Source organism: Nesoenas mayeri (assembly GCF_963082525.1).
Source record: "Nesoenas mayeri genome assembly, chromosome: 2".
Lineage (NCBI taxonomy): Eukaryota > Metazoa > Chordata > Aves > Columbiformes > Columbidae > Nesoenas > Nesoenas mayeri.
In genome coordinates, this window is record NC_137543.1 from 42,196,743 (window position 1) to 42,217,383 (window position 20,641).

The 20,641-nt window shown below is 36.2% G+C and overlaps 1 protein-coding gene across 1 annotated transcript in view; it reads right to left on the minus strand.

The window, feature by feature from the left end:
• Window positions 1–20,641, minus strand: part of RP1 (RP1 axonemal microtubule associated) — a gene marked incomplete at both ends in the record, with an annotated part of 176,037 nt that overhangs the window by 85,159 nt on the left and 70,237 nt on the right. The window contains 4 exons of the mRNA XM_080364131.1: window positions 2,058–2,139; window positions 4,855–4,933; window positions 5,591–5,745; window positions 15,795–16,020. Of these exons, the coding sequence (XP_080220257.1) occupies window positions 2,058–2,139; window positions 4,855–4,933; window positions 5,591–5,745; window positions 15,795–16,020 (542 nt within the window). The remainder of the gene's footprint in view (window positions 1–2,057; window positions 2,140–4,854; window positions 4,934–5,590; window positions 5,746–15,794; window positions 16,021–20,641) is intronic.

Consider the following 20,641-nt stretch of genomic DNA (forward strand, 5'->3'; position numbering starts at 1 on the left):
TCTCTCTCCAACAGTATTTTAAAATATTTTTTAATCAAATTATGTCTTGAAACTACTTCCTAGATCAAACTTTCTGTCATATATTCATCATAGTTAGCTGTATTCATATTAGGAGAATTTGGTTCACTCTCCTTCAGGCAAACAAGAATTTTCATAGTAGCTATACGAAGTACTATAGTACTATATGAAGTACATCATATGAAACAGTAAGTATTTACCAGATCAGAGACTCAGTTGTATATTTGGTGGAATTATATAACATGCACTAATCAGTTACATTAATTGTGCTTAAAATGATACATAACCCCTGCAGGTCTGGAAGTTTATAAAGCTTCTGTAGATATGCAGCAATGAACTGAACTTCTCTTTCTACTTTCCTTTTTTTTTTTTTTTTTTTTTTAATACTGATGAATTTAAGGATTTTTCCTAAAATATCCTTTTAGAACAAACACACATCCATACTCCTTCAGCTGGTCCTCCTTTTTGATATAACACTTCACAGCCTTTAACAATCTCACTTATTTAAAAAAAAATAAAGAGGTGCTCACTATCAGGTTCTATTCTATTGGCTCCATGTTGATGCTGCATTTGTTTAAACCTAAGGGTACATAATGTATTTTGCTTCTTGCATATAAGAAAACTCTATGAATATATCTCATATGCATGAAGTCTAAACTCCATTGTATTTCAACTATTGTTGCAATAAATAGCAAACCTACACTGCAGGCAAAACATGACAGGACACCTCTAATTCTATATATAATGTCTCTAATCTTCTTCTAAGAACCTCATGATTTTTTTTTGACAAGGCAGTTTTATAAAGAGCCCAAATGTCTTCATTCAGCATCATTCCCTTTAGAGAAGTCTCATAAAATCTCCTTGTAATTAAAGAAACAATTGTCTCATTTATCTGCTCTTCCAATAACCATATTAAATGAACACCAAACCGATTAAAAAGCCTAATAGCCAAAAAAAGAAAACTAAGCCAAAAACCTGCTCATCAGAATAATAGCTCTGAGAGGAATAAGTAGTTTTTAGCTAGTCATTTCCAGGAACCTTGCAAGCCATACCCTGTTTTTTTTGTAAACAGGTAGGATTCCTAGAGGAGGAGAGCTGTCTTTGCTGAACTCCTAAGATATACAATACTTTAAGGCATAGTTCCCAAAATAACATGGAAAATATTTCAGCCATGTAACCCAAACTCATAAATTCTGGAAACCACATACTACAGAATATAATTAGCTGGGTCTAAATTACAGTTATTCAGATTATTTCTATTGCATTAAATATATTAATAAAGAAATTACACACACAAATCCTTACTTTCATCTATTGACTTATTTTATGATTTTTTGTTTGGTTCAGCTTTGTGTTTGCTTGTTTGTTTTGTGGTTTTTGGTTTGGTTGGTTTGGTTTGTTTTTTCTTTTATAGCCATATGATTCATTTCAATGACTGCTAAAAGTTCAGGTTGCAGTTGTTCAGGTGATAAAAGAAATTGGAAAAACAGTCTGTTTAGTATAATAATTGTTAGAACTGAGAGCATCAAGCATTTTCCAATTTTGACCATGGCAGCAAAATTCTAGACCTAGTAAGACAGACAAGTAGAGATTTACTAAATGAAAGGAAACATCGTGGCTCTCCTCTAGGATAAAAGTTAAAGGTCTTTCCAGAGATTTCCATAGGGTATAAGATTTCAGTGACTGAGAAAGTGACCAAAATCAGTACAGCTAGATCTTTACACATAATACTTTTTTAAAAGACTGAGAACTGAAAGCCTATTTATTTTCATGTGGTCTCTGTATAATTTAGATAAAATAAAGATCAATGCAGCTTTTCTCCTGTTAACACTTAGTTTGGGGCACTAGGTTATGACTCCCTTCTATATCAATACAGCAACTTTGTTCTTTGTCCTCAACAGCAAAATTTTGCATTCCTTGTATGCTGAAAAACTTGGATATTTCTCATATATCTAGTTTGTGTGCATGTGCTTGTTCTGCATTTTTTTCCTTAGGTTGCCAGCAGTGTAACAAATTCTTTTTCTCCATTAATGGCATACCTATTACAAGGAAATACAACCTCCTGAGCTTCCTTTCCTTCTTTATGTTTGATGACAATCTTATCCAGGAACCATCCATTGCCTGTGTTGGAATGACAAAAGTTTCTTATGTGAAATAATGCATTCTTTGGGAATATATTTAAAGAAAAAAGCCCAGATTATCTTTTTTTTTTTTTTTTTTTTCCCAGCAGAAACACAGATCATATTAAGACAGAGCTCAGCTAAATATATAACATATGTCAACAGAGTGAAAGCTTTATTATTCTGCATCTCTTGCAAGATGTACAATGTTAATTCTTCTCTGCCTTGCTCTGTTTTAATTTTAAGAGGGATGGGATTTTTTTCCTTGGAGATAAGTCCATGCATACATCTGTGATCTGCCAGCACCATTCACATCCCAGCCTGCATCTTTTGATCCTTTGTGATCAGGCACAAGGATATTGGGACAAATCTGCTTACACATTCAACTGAGATTTGTGTGAAAGCTGGAAATTTTGGTCTTCAGTAAGTGAAGTTGTTATTGCATATGTAAGAGTATTAATTAATAAATCATTAAAACTACTGTTCTTCATTTGCAAATAGAGTGCAGTTACAGTCTTGGAAGAGCTCTGTATGTCTAGGTGTCAGAGGCACAGTGCTGGCTCATGGTCATCCTGCTGTCCACTAGGACTGCCAGGTCCCTTTCCCCTACACTGCTCTCCAATAGATTGTTCCCCAACTTATACCAGAACCTGGGGTTGTTCCTGCCCAGATGCAATACTCTACACTTTCCCTCATAATATTTCATTAATTTTTTCCCTGCCCAACTCTCCAGCCTGTCCAGGTCTCTTTGAATGGCAGCACAGCCTTCTGGCGTGTCAGCCATTCCTCCCAGCTTGGTGTCATCAGCAAACTTGCTGACAGTACATTCTATTCCTTCATTCAAGTCATTGATGAATATATTGAATAATACTGGTCCTGATCCTTGAGGCACTCCACTAGATACAGGCCTCCAACTAGACTCTGCCCCATTTACCACTACTCTCTGGCTTCTTTCCTTCAGCCAGTTCACAATCCACCTCACTACTCGATCATCCAGTCCACACTTCCTCAGTTTAGCAGCGAGGATGCTGTGGGAGACTATATATGTGAGGTTTCTATGGAAAAGAAGGTTCTTTCAGCAGATAAGACACACTATCTAGTAATTCAAACCTAACCAATGTCAAAATCCTGCTGTCTAGGACAAAATTCCTTTTCTTTCCTCATTCAGAGTAGCTATGGGAGAAGATCTATGCCCTGCAGTCTAGGAGCCCCAAAGAAAGCATATGTTCCATGATCATTTCACAACAGTCTTCAATCAAGAATAAAGACCTTCTTCCTTGCCACTCAGGCAAGTGATATGATTAGAGAAAAAGGCAGCCTCGCCTCTAAAGGAACCCTCTTTTCTCCTTCTCAGCCCTCAAAAGATTTGGTCTCTAGTTGTCCTCTCTTTGGACTCATCATCCTTTTCCAGCTCTCAGCCCCTCTGTTCACCCCAGGCCAGGTTTATCTGGGGCTAGTTTTGGATACAATTCATAAAAGGTCTGTGAGATCTGTCTGTGCTGAGTACAATAAACAACCATCTTATTTACCAAGGCTTTTTTTTTTTTTTTTTAATACACAGAATTCAATCCACTGTCTTGTTTAGGCAATCTACAGATTTTGAACTCCATTGCCAAAGAACAGCTTAGGACAGCTCAGTCTGGTTACAGATTTGTGATGCTGATTCTGTGATATGGCTGTGTTGCTCATTTAAGGAGAGATGAGGGAAGAGAGCATAGTCTGGTGTCCTGGGGACAGAGTGAAGGTAGGCTCCACCACACTGCCTTCTGTGTTGTGTCTTGGCCTACTGGGAGATGAAGCTCTCAGATATACAATCATCCATATTGCTGAAGGGAGCAAACTCCAGAGAACTGCAAAGATACATCCCATACCAAGGCTCCACTAATAAGCCTACTCTGTAATGGCCAGAAGTCTGCTCAGAGCCTTGGACAGTACGGATAGTCATCAAGATGGATGTTGCTTGAGCCCATTTCAGAACAGAGTAGGGTAAAAGAGCTTTTCTCATCTAGTATCAGCGTGGTTCTGAACTCCTTTAAAAACCCTTCTCTTCACTTGGCTTCTTCATAGACATAAATCTGCAAACATCTTTGCAGTTTTTATATCTTCAGTGCTTTTAGATGTTAGCCGTCTCTTCACTGACATCATTCCGGAGATGCACAGCTCAAGGGCCTGTATCTCATCACAAAATTATCTCTTTTTTTTCTGAAAAACCTACAAGCTGAATGCAATGTTGCTCTCTGGAGCAGCTTCACATTGAGTTCCACAGGTTGAAAAAATAACCAAATCTTCTGCTATTGTCCAAAGCAGCAAGAACATTATGCTATAGCTACTCAAAATTTGTTTAGTTATAAAGCAGGTGTTGCATATCTTTTAATTCTATTCTGGTCAGTCTCCATTCTTTGTCTAATTAACGGTTGTTTTACCTGTGTAAGCAATGCATTTGTGAGCTTTCTATATGCAAATAAATAGTGCTTTCTTATAAATAAAATTGAAAACAAAGAGTGGAAAGACAGGATTTGAGAATAAATTAATGTCCTTTTTGCTGTCCATTACCACCCGTTTTGACCATCTCATCACAGTGACCAGTCTGCAGGAAGACTTTTTATCACTGTAAGACCTTCTGTCACATTTTGTGTGAAGGATGCAATATAAATAAAGGGCATTTTGTTTTAAAAGGACTCAAAACCAGATTGGTCTGTAGGAAGTTAAATCCTACCTGGACCGGCTCCATCATGGCTAATCAGAACTTTCTCCAAGTCTCCCAGTGAGACAGCCTTTATGCAGAAAATATCCATCTGTGGAACCATACAGGGAAAATGATAAAGTTCTTGAATACAGTTATTGCTTTGACTTCAACCATGCAGAATAATTTATTTTTTTATCCTCCTTTGTATTTTTTTTTTTTCAGAATGAATGTATGTGTCTTATATTGGTTCTGTCCAGTCAGTGAGGATCTTTTAAAGCTTTCTTAAGTGAGTAATACCTTAAAATTACTCCACAGAGAAGCTGGATTCCTTTGGCATGACACATGGATCCATTGCAAAGAATTATTTGGTCATCTCTGGACTATGTTTTCTAGCCCTACCTTCCTCATCAAGACTGGAAAACATACTTTGGAATAAGGATTTAGGACCTGGGTCTAAAATTCAAAGTGATCTGTTCAGGAGAACAAAAATGTTAATGTTACCATTTTATCTGTATCTGTAATATAAATAAACAAGTGTATTCAAATTCTATTTTGCAATGCTCTCAGTAAATGACTGATCCAGCAGATAAAAATTATGCCTATGATGTAATTCTGTAATTAATTTTGAATGAAGAAAATATATGAGAAAATGGCAAACTGCTGAAATAAAACTTGTAAATAAAAAGATATTTACACTTTTTAAAGAAACAGTTTGCTAACCATAATTTACTCTAACTCATTAGAAGTAGAATTGTTTTTACTTCACCTGTCCATGTCGAAATTTTACATCATTATTCTTAGAGCGATGGAGCTTCCTTTTGCCAGCATCTCCTCTTGTCCCAATGAGGTTGATGTAAACATTAGCATCTGTTTCAGCACCAAGTTTAGTACCCGTATATACATGGATCTCATACAACAACACTAGAAGAAGAAAAACCTTGAGCTTATTCTTGTAGTTTGCACATGATTCAGAAGTTCTCCCATCAAAATTTTCCCAGAAGACTGGACTGACTTTCCAGTTTGGAAGTAGCAACAGCTACCCATGCATTTGTCCCTTCCAGGTCCAAATCTTTAAATTCTCTGCACAAAAAATATGGAAATACCGAGCTTAAAAATACACATGAGTATTGCTGTGCATTCCTCAGTAAAGTAGCCTACCAAGCAAGTGTTACCTAGTGCTCCATTTTCTTCTCTCAGTCCCTGTTGAGTATTCACAATTTCAGGACCTAATTTGCAAAGTCTTTCTTGGCAAGTTATCTGGGGACCACCTAACTGAGCCTATTCATGATCTCAAACAATAGCCATATTTCACTGGTACCAAGGATTTTGCAGCCTCCAGATTTGTGCAAAACATAATTTTCTGGGTGGCTAACCTTCATTTCATCTTGAAAGGAGAAAGAATGGCAATCACGAGTCCTAGGGTTTTTAGATTTTCACCTCACATACAATGGTGGGCAAGTGAATGAATGGGCTCGCTTATCTATAAAACGTGTACACTCAACTTATTTTGAAGGTTTCAACATTTATCACTATTGAATGTTCACACTTTCTAAAAAGCTCTCAGTTAAAATACATTTACAACTTTTTAATGTCTCTCCTTCTAGTCTCAACTGAAATCTTACACACAAAAAATATATACATTTATCTTAAAGAATTCTGGAATATAATTCAGAGTTACTGTGTTAACATGTTTTGCATCAATCTAGATAATTTTAATAATTATCTGGATGTCATAGAATCATAGAATACCAGAGTGGAAGGAACCACAAGGATCATATGGTCCATCATTTCTTGGCAAAAGCAAATGCAAACTTATTTTAATAAAAGATTTTGCAGTAATCACATGCTATTATATTTAATTTCAGTTTTTCTTATTATGACTTTAAAAAAAAAAGCTTTTCCTGTTTACATCTTAAAGGAAATTTTTCCATGCAGTGTTTCTATTCTAATCACAGCTGGCCATTTCTGCTGCTATGTAGTACATCACAGAGGAGATTACTGTTTCACTAATGGGTAATTTTAATAGTTCTTGGGAAGGAAGAAATGTAGCAGAAGCCCTAACAAACACAACTGAACACTACTTTTAAGAAGAAACTATGATGAAAACAGAAAATTATAAAAAAATGCTTGAAATTGGACAATATTCTACAAAAACTAATTAAAGTACTGTTAGTCTTATACCACCAAATACATAGCAGAACTTGACATTTCCTTAAATTTTTGATTCACTGAACCCCAAGGCATCTTAAAAAACTCAAATATCATGTCAACCACAATCACTGAAGAATAGTTCTTTCTGAATCCCAGGGGAGAAGCTAAACAAGTAGTAAAATAATACTGAAAATTCTTTAGGGGAAAAAATAACCTCACGTATTTTGAAAGATAAGAAGGAAATATTGATGGATAGAATGCATGCTTAGCCAAATTAGAGTATTTATTTTAATCTGTATACAATTGTCCTAAATTGGTAAAGACAGTGTCATCAACTCTTTCTCACTATTACAACTGTGACTCAAAATAGGACTGGTCTCCCTTGATCAGTTTCATTATTTTCTGTAACTCCAAGCATTCACTGCAGCTCTCACATCCATGCATTAGTGCACTAACATTTAGCCTGTGACATAAACTTGATCTCAGTAATACATAAAATCTTCAAAAATTTGGCAGAGCTTTATAAAAACTAGTCTCAAGGTTTCTAATATAAAAAAAAAATCATACCTACCATAAGTGGTAGATGTGGGTGGAAAGTAACAAAGATAAATGGATCTGATAATTAGCATAAGTACATTGTATATGCAAATGACATTTTACATCATAACTCTTAGTATAAACACAATTGTGTGCATACCAGCAACACGAGAATATAAGACAAACAAGAAACTGTTGAAGGACAGAGGATAAGGGGTGAAAAATAACATTTAAAAGGAAACATGCAACAAGGCAACACTGATCATAAAGGGGCAAATTCTTTCTGAGTGTGGAAAGAGAGAGGTCACATTTTGAAAAGAAAACCTAAAAACTATGTTTATCTGTGACCAGCCATTTGAATAATGGAGCTGGACGACCCATGGAGCAAGACACTGGGGACTAGTAAAAGCAGAGAAATATCAACAAGAAGTCTTCTCCACACTTTTACATTCTTACTTACATCCCCAGTTTTGAAAAAGCAAAACATCTGTGGGAGATAAGGATATAGACTGTTTATGTTATGACTTTGTACAGAAAGATTGGTATCTGTATTACTTACACCAACAAGTAATTTTCATGAACAAAACTGGAAAATTTAAATAACTATAAACACAATTTTAAAGCATATTCAAGATTGGTTTTTTGTGGGTTTTTTTTTGTCTTTTTGTGTTTTTGTTTGTTTGTTTATTTGGTTTTGTTTGTTGTTTGTTTTTTGTTTTGTTTTGTTTTTTTTTTTTAAGAAGCCCTTTAACAACAGATGATTAGAAGAAGAAAATACCAACAAGTTCTTTCATTTCTGGAGGGAGACTAAACAAATGGATTAAGTACAGGTCACACAAGAACAGAATCAGAGATAAATATAATACAACACAAAGATACTGAGAGATAAATAAATGACAATTCCTTTTGTAGCACTGTGCATCTCTGTGGTAACCACAGAGATGATAATGATCTAATCAAATAGCGCTTTCTGTTGCTATAAGGCTTTATAAATCAATCTGAAGTAGAAACTATGCACATGTTGAAATGTGAAGAACTGGAAAATATTTTCCATAGCTTCTTGTGTCTATACATCTCTCACCATCTAGAAAATGTTAGGACTAGTGTTTATTTAGGCTACACAATCTGCACTATATAGAAAGAAACCTTCTTAACAAAAAGACCAGTTTGTGCTTTAAATTTTTGGACAAATTAACAATACAGGCTGCAATATTAGGATAATTCATTTCCCTTGAGTATATGCTGCAATGCATTTCTTAAGAAAAACACACCAAAAAAAAGCAAATTAAAATATTCTCTAAGACACACTGTACATGTCTATTTAGAACATGACATTATGGAGAAATTCTTAAACGTTCATGTAAGCATTCACTAAATAGATTGTGGATTTTAAGCCTTTTCTGTACCAGTGGAAACCCAGGCACACACCACCTTGTGTGGATGTAATTTTTTCCAATTTTGTTGGGCAGTTCCTCTATATTGCTGAACAGCTACAAAATGTGCTAGTGTAAATGGCTCCTGAGCTACAAATTGCTTAAATATAAGAACAAGAAGGATGATGCCACTCTGAAACAGACAAGACAAGGTGTACCAGTAGTCTGATGAGCACAGGGAACAGATACAACCAAATCTGGAGAATGAACCTGACAGTAGAATGTACTGCTGAGGCAGCAAGACTCACTATATGTGAAATTTGCCTGTTTGTAGCTTTCTATATATTGTTCACAAAACACAGGGTTTTTGTTTGTAGAGTAAAATAAGAAAACCCTAGAAAAAATGTGTTATGTTCAGTCTCTGTGACTCGGGTTTAATTTCCTTTGAGAAACTGATCTGCTCTAAGGCCCCCACTGCTGCCACATCTGAAGCAGACACCTGCTTCACCGCAATAAGAAAAAGCCATCCCAAAACTCTGAGACATAGAACTCTGTGGCCTAGTCCTCTATTCCATACTAGCAATTTCATTTTACTATTTGCTACTGATGTAGTGAAACTACACCAGCTGAAAACTGGCATGACAAAGCAGAGAAGTAGGCCCATAGTCAAAAAGGGAAAGAAAAAGTTGAAAATTATATTGTAAAACTAACCACTAAAGAGAAGGTTGGGATTATTGTTTCAGCATTATGAGGGACCTGTTAGCCTCACAGCTAGGCATCTGTCTAATGTGGGACACATCAAAGTAATAGAAGAAATGTCTTTAAAATACAATAACTTTGATAAAGGACATAAAAGGATTAATTAATACAGAACAGCAGGAAAAAGTCTCAGCTAGTACTCACTAAAAAAGAAAATGACCTTTCAGAAAATGATTGAGATCTTCAAATTGCTAACAGATTAACTTTAGATAAGCTCTACAATCAAACAGAAAACTCTGGGACTTGAATGCATGGATGAAACAGTTGAAAAAAGGGAGGTTAAATGTTTTCAGGCAGAGATGAGAAGCTTCTAAAAGTCTGCATTAAAAGACAGACATTAAAGTAGTATAATATGCTTAAAAAATGGTATATCAAAATATATTAAATCTATCAAAAATAGTATAGGAGTCACTGAGCAGTCAAGTGTACAAGTATCAAATTTATACTTGCTCAGTCTATAATGATGTTACTACTGCTACCTCTTGAGAAGTTATCATGAGACTTCAGGGTCTTTTTTTAAGTCCCAACTCCAGCTGCTGGCATCTATTGATAACATAAGAACATGAACTACCTGGAATTAAGGTGAGAGAGAAAACAAGTTTTGTTACTCTGGTTATGAAGAAAATGTAAACTAAGGGCATACTAAGGACAACAGAACACGAGTTCGGGAACCCTTCTTTTCCAAACTTCTTATTCTTGGCACCTGAATTGACATTTCCAAAATAGAAGGTTGGTATATTCCTGATGACTCATCAATGGTAAGAGTTAGTTTGACCCCAAGCTGCAAGCACAGCATATAAGTCTCATTTTCTTCTGAAGGAGCAATGTACAGAAAACAGTGACTTATGACATTTTCCTTTGGAAAATATAAAAATTGAGCAAACATCACAGGTAACTTTGGATTAAAGATCAAGTTAATATTTTTATGTGTTTTGAGAGAAGAAGAAAATAAACCAAATAAGATTAGAGACAAATTTAATGGTGTGAATAAGAAAATGAAAGTTTTCACTGCAGAAATATTGGTCTTTTTCTGCTGACTTAGTATAAACTACTATCCCATTGTTAGTTCTTTTCAAAGTAATTCTACTAAAAGGAAAGTACAGTCATTATTTTAGAATTTCAGTTAGGAGCAGCTAAATTCAAGATAAATGTACCTACTACTTATTGCTCAACGTACATTGGATAAGCTTCTTCCACATTACAGCTGTTTGAGCCTAATGACACTGGTGTGCTTACAACACACATTAGTTTGAAAGAGGAAACTGAATCCCCTGGTTGGCCCTCCTTACTTCTTTCTGGTATGCAGCATGGAGTGGTTTTAGAGAAAAAAAAAAAGATTATTTTTGGATAAAATTAAACCAGAGGATACGTTCCAGGAAAACAATTATGATCTTGCCACAAATTGGCAGTCAGTCTGTGGGAACAGGCTAGAAAAGCCCAGAGTAACTTCCCCCTAAATGCACATCAGGAGGACATTGTACTCTCAGGTTATTGGGTTTTTAGCACCACCTGCTTCACTGTGCAAATCCAATCCTATCAGGCCACCAGTTCAAACAGATAAATTGGCCAAAGAACATGAAATCTAGAAAGATGATAAATGATATACAACATTAAAATTGTCAAACTCTTTCTAGTCAGTCTTTCTTTAATGATGACAATCCAGGATACTAGTACAGTATTACATAGTATTGCTCCTGGTTCTCCTTTTTTCTGTGTGATATGCCTATTGGAATGAAATGGTCATTTTGGTTTGAGTTGTTAAACAGTGAGATTGAATCTCTGTCACATGGCTTTGTCACTTGGTATTTACTTCCCAGTTTGCACAACCAGTGTTTGGCATTTTGCCATGACAGAAGAGTAAAGATACAGACTGGTGCAGAATTGAGGCTAAAAGGGAACAATTTCTTAATGGCTGATATCAGTTAAGAGTCGCTATTTTCCTCAGAAGTGGTACATATATTGTTTGAGAAGACATAAACACAAAAAAAAAAACCTATCAGGTGAAGACATATCAGTTAGAACTGCAATTCTCAAGCTTTCTAATCTCCACTTCCATTTACTCCTGATATTTGGAGCAATATTCTAAAACATATATGGGAATATTCTTCAGAACATGTAAGAAAATTATCAGCTTTGAAAAAAAAACCACTAATCAATTTTACTATAGGAAAGAGATTTTTGACTATTTATCTAAGTAGTTGGTACCTCCCGAGTGATTAAATAGAGATAGAAATTTTGTAGCAATAATGTTTGAGTCATTATTATTTGTTTCAGTCATCTTCTGTGCTATTTCAGTCAGTGGGAACATTCTAAAATTTCTGTATTTGCCTGCAACTTCCTCCAAGTGGAAATAAATCTAAACCTTTTGAGCTGGATGTTTTCCTGCCTCAGCTTCAATATTTGTCTTTTATATCAAATCAGTGCAGTTATTCCTTCAATTATGTGAACAAGAACAGAGCAGAATACCCCATTTATGGTCTCATTTGAAGTTTATGTTCACATCAACAGAACAGTAAGAAAATTCTCATTTCATGAATCTTTTTAGACAAAAACTTCAGCCATATCTGAAGACAATCCACATTAGGATGTATGACAAAGGTCTTCTGCACACTCACAAAGGAGCACAAACAGATATTGGTGGGGGGACTCCAACTAACACCCTGCTCTCTCTTCTCCCAGGCCCATCACAGGAGCCATCAGCCCACCTCCACAAGCCCAGGGACACAAGGGCAGGTGGGAACCCACGTCGATGACCCAGAGGAAGGGGCACCCTCTCCTGCCCCCTACAAGGGCTGCCCCAGGCTGTACCAGTGTCCAGGCATGAAACTCATCATAATGAGTCAGTTCTGGAGTATCTATTGGATTTCTGGGGTTTGCTGCCTAGGACTGTGGAACACAATATTAATACACAGGGGGAAAGCATTTCAGGATTGCACAGGATTTACTCTTGGATGTTTAGGAAGGAACAAAAGGCATGGAAAGGGATGGATCTAGGTGATTTGGAGAGGAAAAAGTGTGGAAAATAAAGGGATCAGAGGATCAAAAGGATCAGCTAACAGTTTGCTTGCTTGTATGGTTGTCTGGCTGTGTCCTGCACCTGCCAGTGCAGTGTGCCCTATCTTCTTATTAATTTGCCTTCTAACTTTTTTCCTGGGTGAACAATCCTCTGTTCTCTGCGTATGTATCCTGCATGACAGTAACTGGAGAGACTAGAGAGAGTGAAATCAAGTGTCAGTGGAGTGAGACCAGGGCTCAGAGGCCCATGTCTGTGAAGCCAAGACCACATGAGCAGCTGGTACGGGGGTCTCTAGGGGTGAGACAGCTCTGTGCATGCATGCATGTGTATGAGATGTGTATATATATATACACATATATGTATACATCTGGTATATACACGTGCTCTCTGTGTGTGGTGACTGGGAACACATGCACAGCCTCTCCATGGGGCCATGCAGCTGTGGCAGCCTTATGTCCATCAGGCTACCAGGTCTGGTCTGACTCCTCTAACACTCCTGTGTCATCATGATGTTATAAAGTCAACTCAATAGGATTCAGAATAAACCTTCTATCTTGTTTTCACTGAGTGACACTCTAGAATTAACCAGTTCTGGACACGATCACTAATTCACTTAGAATATAGTTGAGCAATTTTCATGTGTTTTGTGCATCATGATGTAAGTAGGGGATGAAAACAAATCAACAACAGCAACAAATCAAAAATCCAATACTTGTAAAGTCTGGTAAACTAAAACCAATATCTGGAACCGCCAGAAAAAAAAATAGACTGGGTAGAAGAATCACAGAAAAAAGCAGGTTGGAGCAGACCTCCAGGGATCATCTGGCTCAACAGCATGAGGGACAACTTCAAAGACAGATAAGGTGAAGTTTTTAAGATCTCCAGGGCTGTAAAAGGGAAAGAGAATATGGAATAGGAAGAGAAAGTGAAGCACAGACCTAGAAGCCTTGGCAATGGGGAAAAATAACAAGGACAGACAAAGACAGACATACATCGGAGGCATAAGAAATCTGAATAAAATCTGGAAGTTGAAACTGGTGTGATGGAGAGATTGAGAAAGAACTGAAAGCATCCCTTGGAGTAGGAGACCTGATTAGTGTCAGATTTTGAATTAGATGAGGGACAGTCAGAAAAACTACGGGGGTTACCAAGGTGAGAAATTTGGATGGAAGATAAGCAATTTCAGAGAGGAAGGTGAAGAAAATATGACAGGAAAAAAACTTAGGAGTGGAAGAAGAGAAGCTAGAAAAAAAGAAAGGAAATCGAAAATCAGCTCCAAGTTTTTGGGTCCCTACTAGGTGCCTAGTAAGGTTTGGATGGAGAAAGGGAGAAAAAGGATAAGGAAGAAAATACTCTTTCTTCTAAGAGAGAAGTTGAGTAATAAAGCAATTGAAAAAAGCAGTGCCTTCTGAGCTAAAATTATATTTGTTCATTTTGTTTGAAGTTTCCAGCACATCACTTTTACAGTTAAGCAAATTTGATATCATTAGAAGATACAATGTTGAATTGAAAGTACAGGATACAAATTAGTAAATCAGATTATCATTACGTAATTAGTAGTACATCATTTGTTCTGCTGGAGATGGTGACTTGATGTGGTTTGTCCAGAACTTGTAAGCAATTAGCTTTTCAATAGGAAAGGCAACTAGATAGTGTTTCATTTACTTGTTCTTGAAAAGCTAAATAGGAAATCCTTGAATGGTCTCGCTGAGTTTACACCGATGTTCAATTTAAATGTGCCTAAAATCAATAACTAATTTGTAAAACTTACAATTTCTGGAAATTTCTAAATCCTTTCTAATGTATCTTTTCTTACAAACTTGAAACAGGTATTTTAATAAAGATAATGTTCCTGAAAAAAGCATGGAAAGATGCAGTAATATAAAGATTAAAACGTAAATAAATGTAATGTTTAAACATATTCCCAGCCTTTGGTAGAATTGACTTGATTTTTCACATACAAGTACATAAATGGAGTGCACCTACCAGAATATTACTGTTTTTCTATGAATGGGTATTTCAGACTGCATAACATAGATTTCAGTTACTGATGTCGAATTAATTGTTCAGACAACCTAATTGGTTTCTGCACTGTTTTTCTGTTGCACAAGTATATGATATTTCAGTCGCTGTAAGAAATGGCATAAATTACTGTGATATATGTTAATAATCATAGGGCCTGATTCATCCTGCTTAGTCCCAGTTTTTGAAATCTCTTACTGACGTCACTAAATACTCTGCAGAAAAATTTAAAAAAAAAAAAAAAAAAAAAGGAGCAAAGGGCAAATGTGAGCTCGCACATATGTGTTTCTCAGCATCTTCCAATCTTCTGACCTCTATAACAGAGATCAGTAGTACCCTTTGGCCTTAAAATGCACAGAAAACATTCACATATGATGAAGTTTTTGATGGAGAATTGTCTTGATTTTTGGGGGGAGAATTATACTCTTTGTATTGAGGCTTTTCACTTGTTTGATATCTTCTTCTGAAACTATTTGATTGTCACTAAATAATTACACTAGCTCCATATTCCTCTGTAGAGGTTCAGAACTTATTCAGCAATAATTTGTTATGATGAGCCATTTCCTCCTTCACTTGAAGACAACCAAGTGCGCCAAAGCTGTGGTAAACTTTGAAGTACCAAAGTGCCACCCTGCAGCTAACAATTTTTGTGTGAATGGTCATGACTTGAGTCTGATTTGGAAAACATGTGTGATGATTCAGAACATAAATTTCTGGTAAGGAATATTTTCTGCAGTGCAAGAAAGGATAATATCAAACTTGCTAAAAGGACCTGTGTGTCACTTGACATTACACACCTTGATATGCCTTGATTTCCTGTCTGATGTGTTGCTCTAAAGAGCAATATTTGTCAGTGATTTAGGGACCCTGTGAGAAACCAAGAATTCTACAGGTGTAAGATGCCGTAACCACAGGTATTCTGATTTTAGGGAGTAAAGGAGTGAGGTAACGTGACCACTTTCTGCTTTTGTGGAACTAGAAGCTATCTGGAAGGGATTGTTTCATGTTTACTCTGGCTTTTGGGCAGTCTCCTCTGGAAGAAATGTGAAAAGATGTCATATACTCACAGGATATGGTTAGTGAACATATGATCTAAAATACTGAGCACGTACGTGGCAAAAGCTCCTTTCTGGGGTTTCTTATTGCTACTTCTCTCCATGTATCACCTTCACCCTTGTCTTCTGCAAGCCAGCACTCTACAGGAAGACAAATCTCTTCATCAGAAAGAGGGACTACTCTTTTAAGTCTGACTTCCTCCAGGTACCAACTGGGATCATTTCCAGTGTTGTCATGGCCAATGCGGATTTTGTATAGCTGCCCAAGATCTCTGAAATTAATCTGTAATAACAAAAAAAAGAAAAAAAGAAAAATGATAAGAAATTACAACGTTGTCCTTCAGCAAACCTTCTTACACTGGGCGTGCAACTAATGTAACCTAGAGCAGTAGGACTTTTTATAAAATGAAGCCTTAATATACAATGAATTTCAGAGCAATTGAACAAAAGCATATGGAGTAGTCTGCAAATGTAGTTTTAGTGGCTTCAGTACCGTATTATTTAAAGTGACTAAAGGGCTCAAACAATTCAGTCTGGTTTTAGATCTCTTGACAGAATCCAGTTTGTAGTGTTATAAAGTAAACCTCTATTTCCAGACAAATACTTGCACAAGTAGAAGTACCTTCAGCCATTGTTGAGTGAAATGACGTCTTTTCAGCCCATACAGCTACTATCAACAGAGCCCTATGAACTATTCCTACCACTTAGTCTGCTATGGCTCACTTTTCTCTTTTTCTTCTATTTTTATGTACATTGATGTCAGGGTTAACTGTTTCTGTAAGTGCTGACGCCACACTGGGGCAAATTTAAACAGTAAACCATAACTATGTCACATTGAATACTGTAGCCTTGAAATAAGAGCCATTGTGTTTTGGTCTGCAGGAGCTTTTTGAGCAATGCTGACAGCAGGAACCTAAGCACAAAAACAGGGTTAACCACTTTAATTTTCAGTAATGTGTTTGAAAACTCATGGTATTGTGAAATAATTTTTTTTAAAAAAAGGAGGAAAAAATAAGAAAAAATATTTTCTTCTTTTACCATGATACCAATCTTCTACTGTTTTGCAACAAAACAAAAAGTAAACAAACAAAAAACTGACAAGTAATTCACACTAACATTGCCCCAAAAGTCTGAATCATCAAAAATTATGAGATAAGATTTGTGTTTGAAGGTCTGCTGGGTCTGTTTTGCAAGGCAGTATTAGTAAGTCTTCTCCAGAGTGAGTTTCCCCTTCAATGTTTTTCATTGCTAAAGAAGACTATGAGGTAATGATCCTTTTATCTGTGGAGCTGGGAAATGTTAAAGACACATACCCCTTTCATTCTTTTGAGGAAATATTTTCCTAGGCAATGATATAGACGAGTGTAACAATGACATTTCTTGGTCATGAGGACCATCACAGAAGGGTCTTGCAGCCCTATTTGATCATCATTTCTGACACAATTCAGTCTCATAGGATGATATCATGACATATACGCTGGTGTTATAAAGTCTGAATAGAGTCACAGCTAAAGTGGCAGGTTTTCCTATATTAAAACAGTATGTTAAAGTAAGAGGTGCTAACTGAAGGTATAATTATAACGTTAATGCAATAAAAACATGTGCATCAAAAATATGCTGCTAATACTCACAGTAGAATTACAGCAACAGATAAAAAGCTCTCTGAAACTTAACCACAAATATAGCCAGGACACAGACTAAGTTGCCATAATAACACTGTTACCCAGCCACAAAGCAGAGACCTCTGCAGTGGTCAAATGACTGCTAAGGTTGCCTAGCAAATAAATAAAACAATATATTAGAACTCTTACCCTTTATTGCAAATAAAATATAGTATAGTATTGGTGACCAACAAAGGTAATGCTCTCCTGAGGTCTAGCCACTGACTGCCATTTGTGGTTCAGAAGTGTTAAAGGGCAATTTAGTAAATAAAACATTGAAACCTTCTGACCTCATAGCCATGATTAAATTCTGGCATAAGCCCTCTTGAAAGAGTAGTGTTTGCATACAGTATTCATTATCATGACCCTCAGCCAGGACCAGGAAACCATCAAAGAGCCTCTTTTGTCTTCTGAAACATCTAGTCAGCCATTTGGTTGTGAAGTACACTGAAATATTACTGATTAAAAAAATCTTGCATAACTATAGCAGGTATCATGTGAACTGGCAGAAACATAAAGCTATAACTTCCTTAATTAAATTAATTTTATTTATTTACATGTATTTTTTTTCAGAAGAAAGTCAAAGATGGGAACTATGATTCCAGATGAATCTACAAAGGGTTTCAATATTGTAGCTGATGTTTGGAAGACTACTGGTACAACTGCAGAGAAGAGTTCACAAAAATAAGCAGAGGTAGGATAGCTCACCAAGAAAGAAAAGGCAACAAACAGACAAAAACACCACACACGGGAAAAATAATCAATTTGAAAAAGAAAGAGAAGTAAATTATGAAACCCATTCATCATCATGCAAGGACTTCCTGTTCCTGGATAAGCAACACAGCAATCTGTCGAATCTAATCAAATGGAGTCTCAAGAAAAATGAGTACAGAACAGAAAGTCGTGTCCACACCATTAGGTTTCTCCAGAAGATGCTCCCAATTGCAAGTAGTTCAATTAGATTCACTAAAGTCCTGCATTTGTGTTTTTCTGTACTTCCTATTTCACCCTAACATTCATGCTCTAAAAGAGGATCCAATATGACAAAATTAAGGAAGCTATGCCCAGGTGCTAAGTGGGAATTTGTCCAAAGTGTCAAGTCAAACATATGTGCTTGCTTTTGATTATGAAGAGAAAGAATAGAAAATGTCCCTATCTACCAGACTCACAAATTATGAGGTTTTTTGCGGTATATAGGTAATGGCACATTTCTGAGACCGAAAGATCTCAAAAATTATTTAAAAACACAGAACCCTGCCAAATTAATGACATGTTTAATAATACTTCTGTTTGTGACTAATCATTTACGGGTGTTTTTGAGAAAACAAAATAATGTTTATTCTTGGGTGGAAGTAAGGGAAGATTACAACGGCAGAGAGCAAATCAGCTGTATATGTTGTTCTGGAAGACATATAATACAATTACAAATTTAGTTGTAGCTCTTGTTGTAGCTTTGTGGGTTGGAACTATTTGTCTTGCTGTCAGATCAGATATCACACCAATCTCTCAGTGGTATTGACTTGCTAACATGTTACTTTTTGCCAATCGGAATTCTGTCAAATGTACGTCAAATTTAGCTCTTGCTGTGAAATGCAAATGAAAATACTCACATAACATGGCAGAGCTAACAATATTCTTTTGCAAACATAAACACTGTATCTTGAGGTTGCTCCTTCATTTCCAATATTGACTAAATCACTTTGAACTTCTGCATGATTTGAATACAAGCTGGAATTTACAAATCTACTTTTGCAGCCAGAATATTCTGTAAAAAGTTGTAGAGTAAAGTTGACTTTGTTGCCCTCGTAAACAACACGCTTACAAAAGCCTCAGTCTAGCTGTTCTGTATCCTTGCACCACAGCTACAAAAGTGACATTGCATTTTACATGGAAACAGCCTTTCTGACAGAACTGCAATAAATGGCCATGCTAAGAAAATAGGATGTTTCCCAGAACTCAAGCATCAACTCTGGAAATCAGACAACTAGATTCTATTCCTGGATCTGCTTTAGACTTCCTGAGAAACATTACATAATTCACAAGCCATCTTAGGTTCTCTTTCTCAACTATACAACAAAGACAACACTTATATGTCTCTCACAGGGACACTGCAAAGCCCTCTTCACAAATTTTAAGATCCTCAGAAGAACACACAAGTCAAAAATTCTGTGTTTTTTTCTAAAATTTTCTATTCATTTTGCATTAGTTTCTATTTTTCCATAACTCAATTGACAGATCAAAAACTACCAATTGTAATTCTCACAGCTAACTTTGTAAAGCTGGTGGTTTTGCTCAAGGATAATGTGATCTCACTGACAGTTACCTAGTCTCCCATGTAGGTGTGCCATTTCTGTTGCCACTAGTGGAAGCTGTGCAGACAGAATAAGAGAGGAATAACAACAAATTGCTCAGCAAATACGTTGTAAATCTACTGAAAAATGTGGTCAATATAATAAAGACATTCCTCTACTATGCTGTAATTGGATTCTGCAGATACTCAAACTTCCTAAATGACAAGGACACGCAGAGGTAGAAAACTGATGCATTTTGGGATAGGTTTACACTGCCCTGAACAAACTTCCTAGAGTTCTGGAAACCATATACCTGAGTAAGCACAACAGTCCCTCAGACTGGCCAGTTCTGCTTCTCAAGACTGCTGGTCTTCTGACAAATAACAACCTCACACTGTTCCCCACCCCCAGAAAAAAAAAAAAAGCATAACGCCTGAATCATCATTTACAGTTCACTTATTGGTTGACTGTGAAACTCCTTCTGATGCGTCAACTGGTTTGTGTTAAATTCTGTAATAAGCTCTAAACGGGATTGGCCCCTGCTTATGTGAGAGATTGACAGCGCTTATTTACATTAATAATATAATTGCAAGTAAAATGATAACACTAATTCTCTCTGTAGTATTTCTCTTCACTATTACAGGCAATTATATCAACACTTATCATATTTTATAGTATCATATTGTTGAAAAAACTGCTACTTTCAAAAGGATCACATTTTCAAACACAGGCAGCTTTACCTCAGCCATGCCTATATTCTAACTATTTGCAAGCAGTTACCCAAAACTGGTCTGCTAATCAGTACAAATACATGTTTTGCCCATTGCTACTATTTATTTTTTGTACAAGCATAGGACTAAATTCTCTTCTTACCGAAGGCAATGGGAACATTTTCATTAAATCATGCATTAGAAAAATGTGCCTTACTCTTTGAAACTGAAGTTTAACAAAG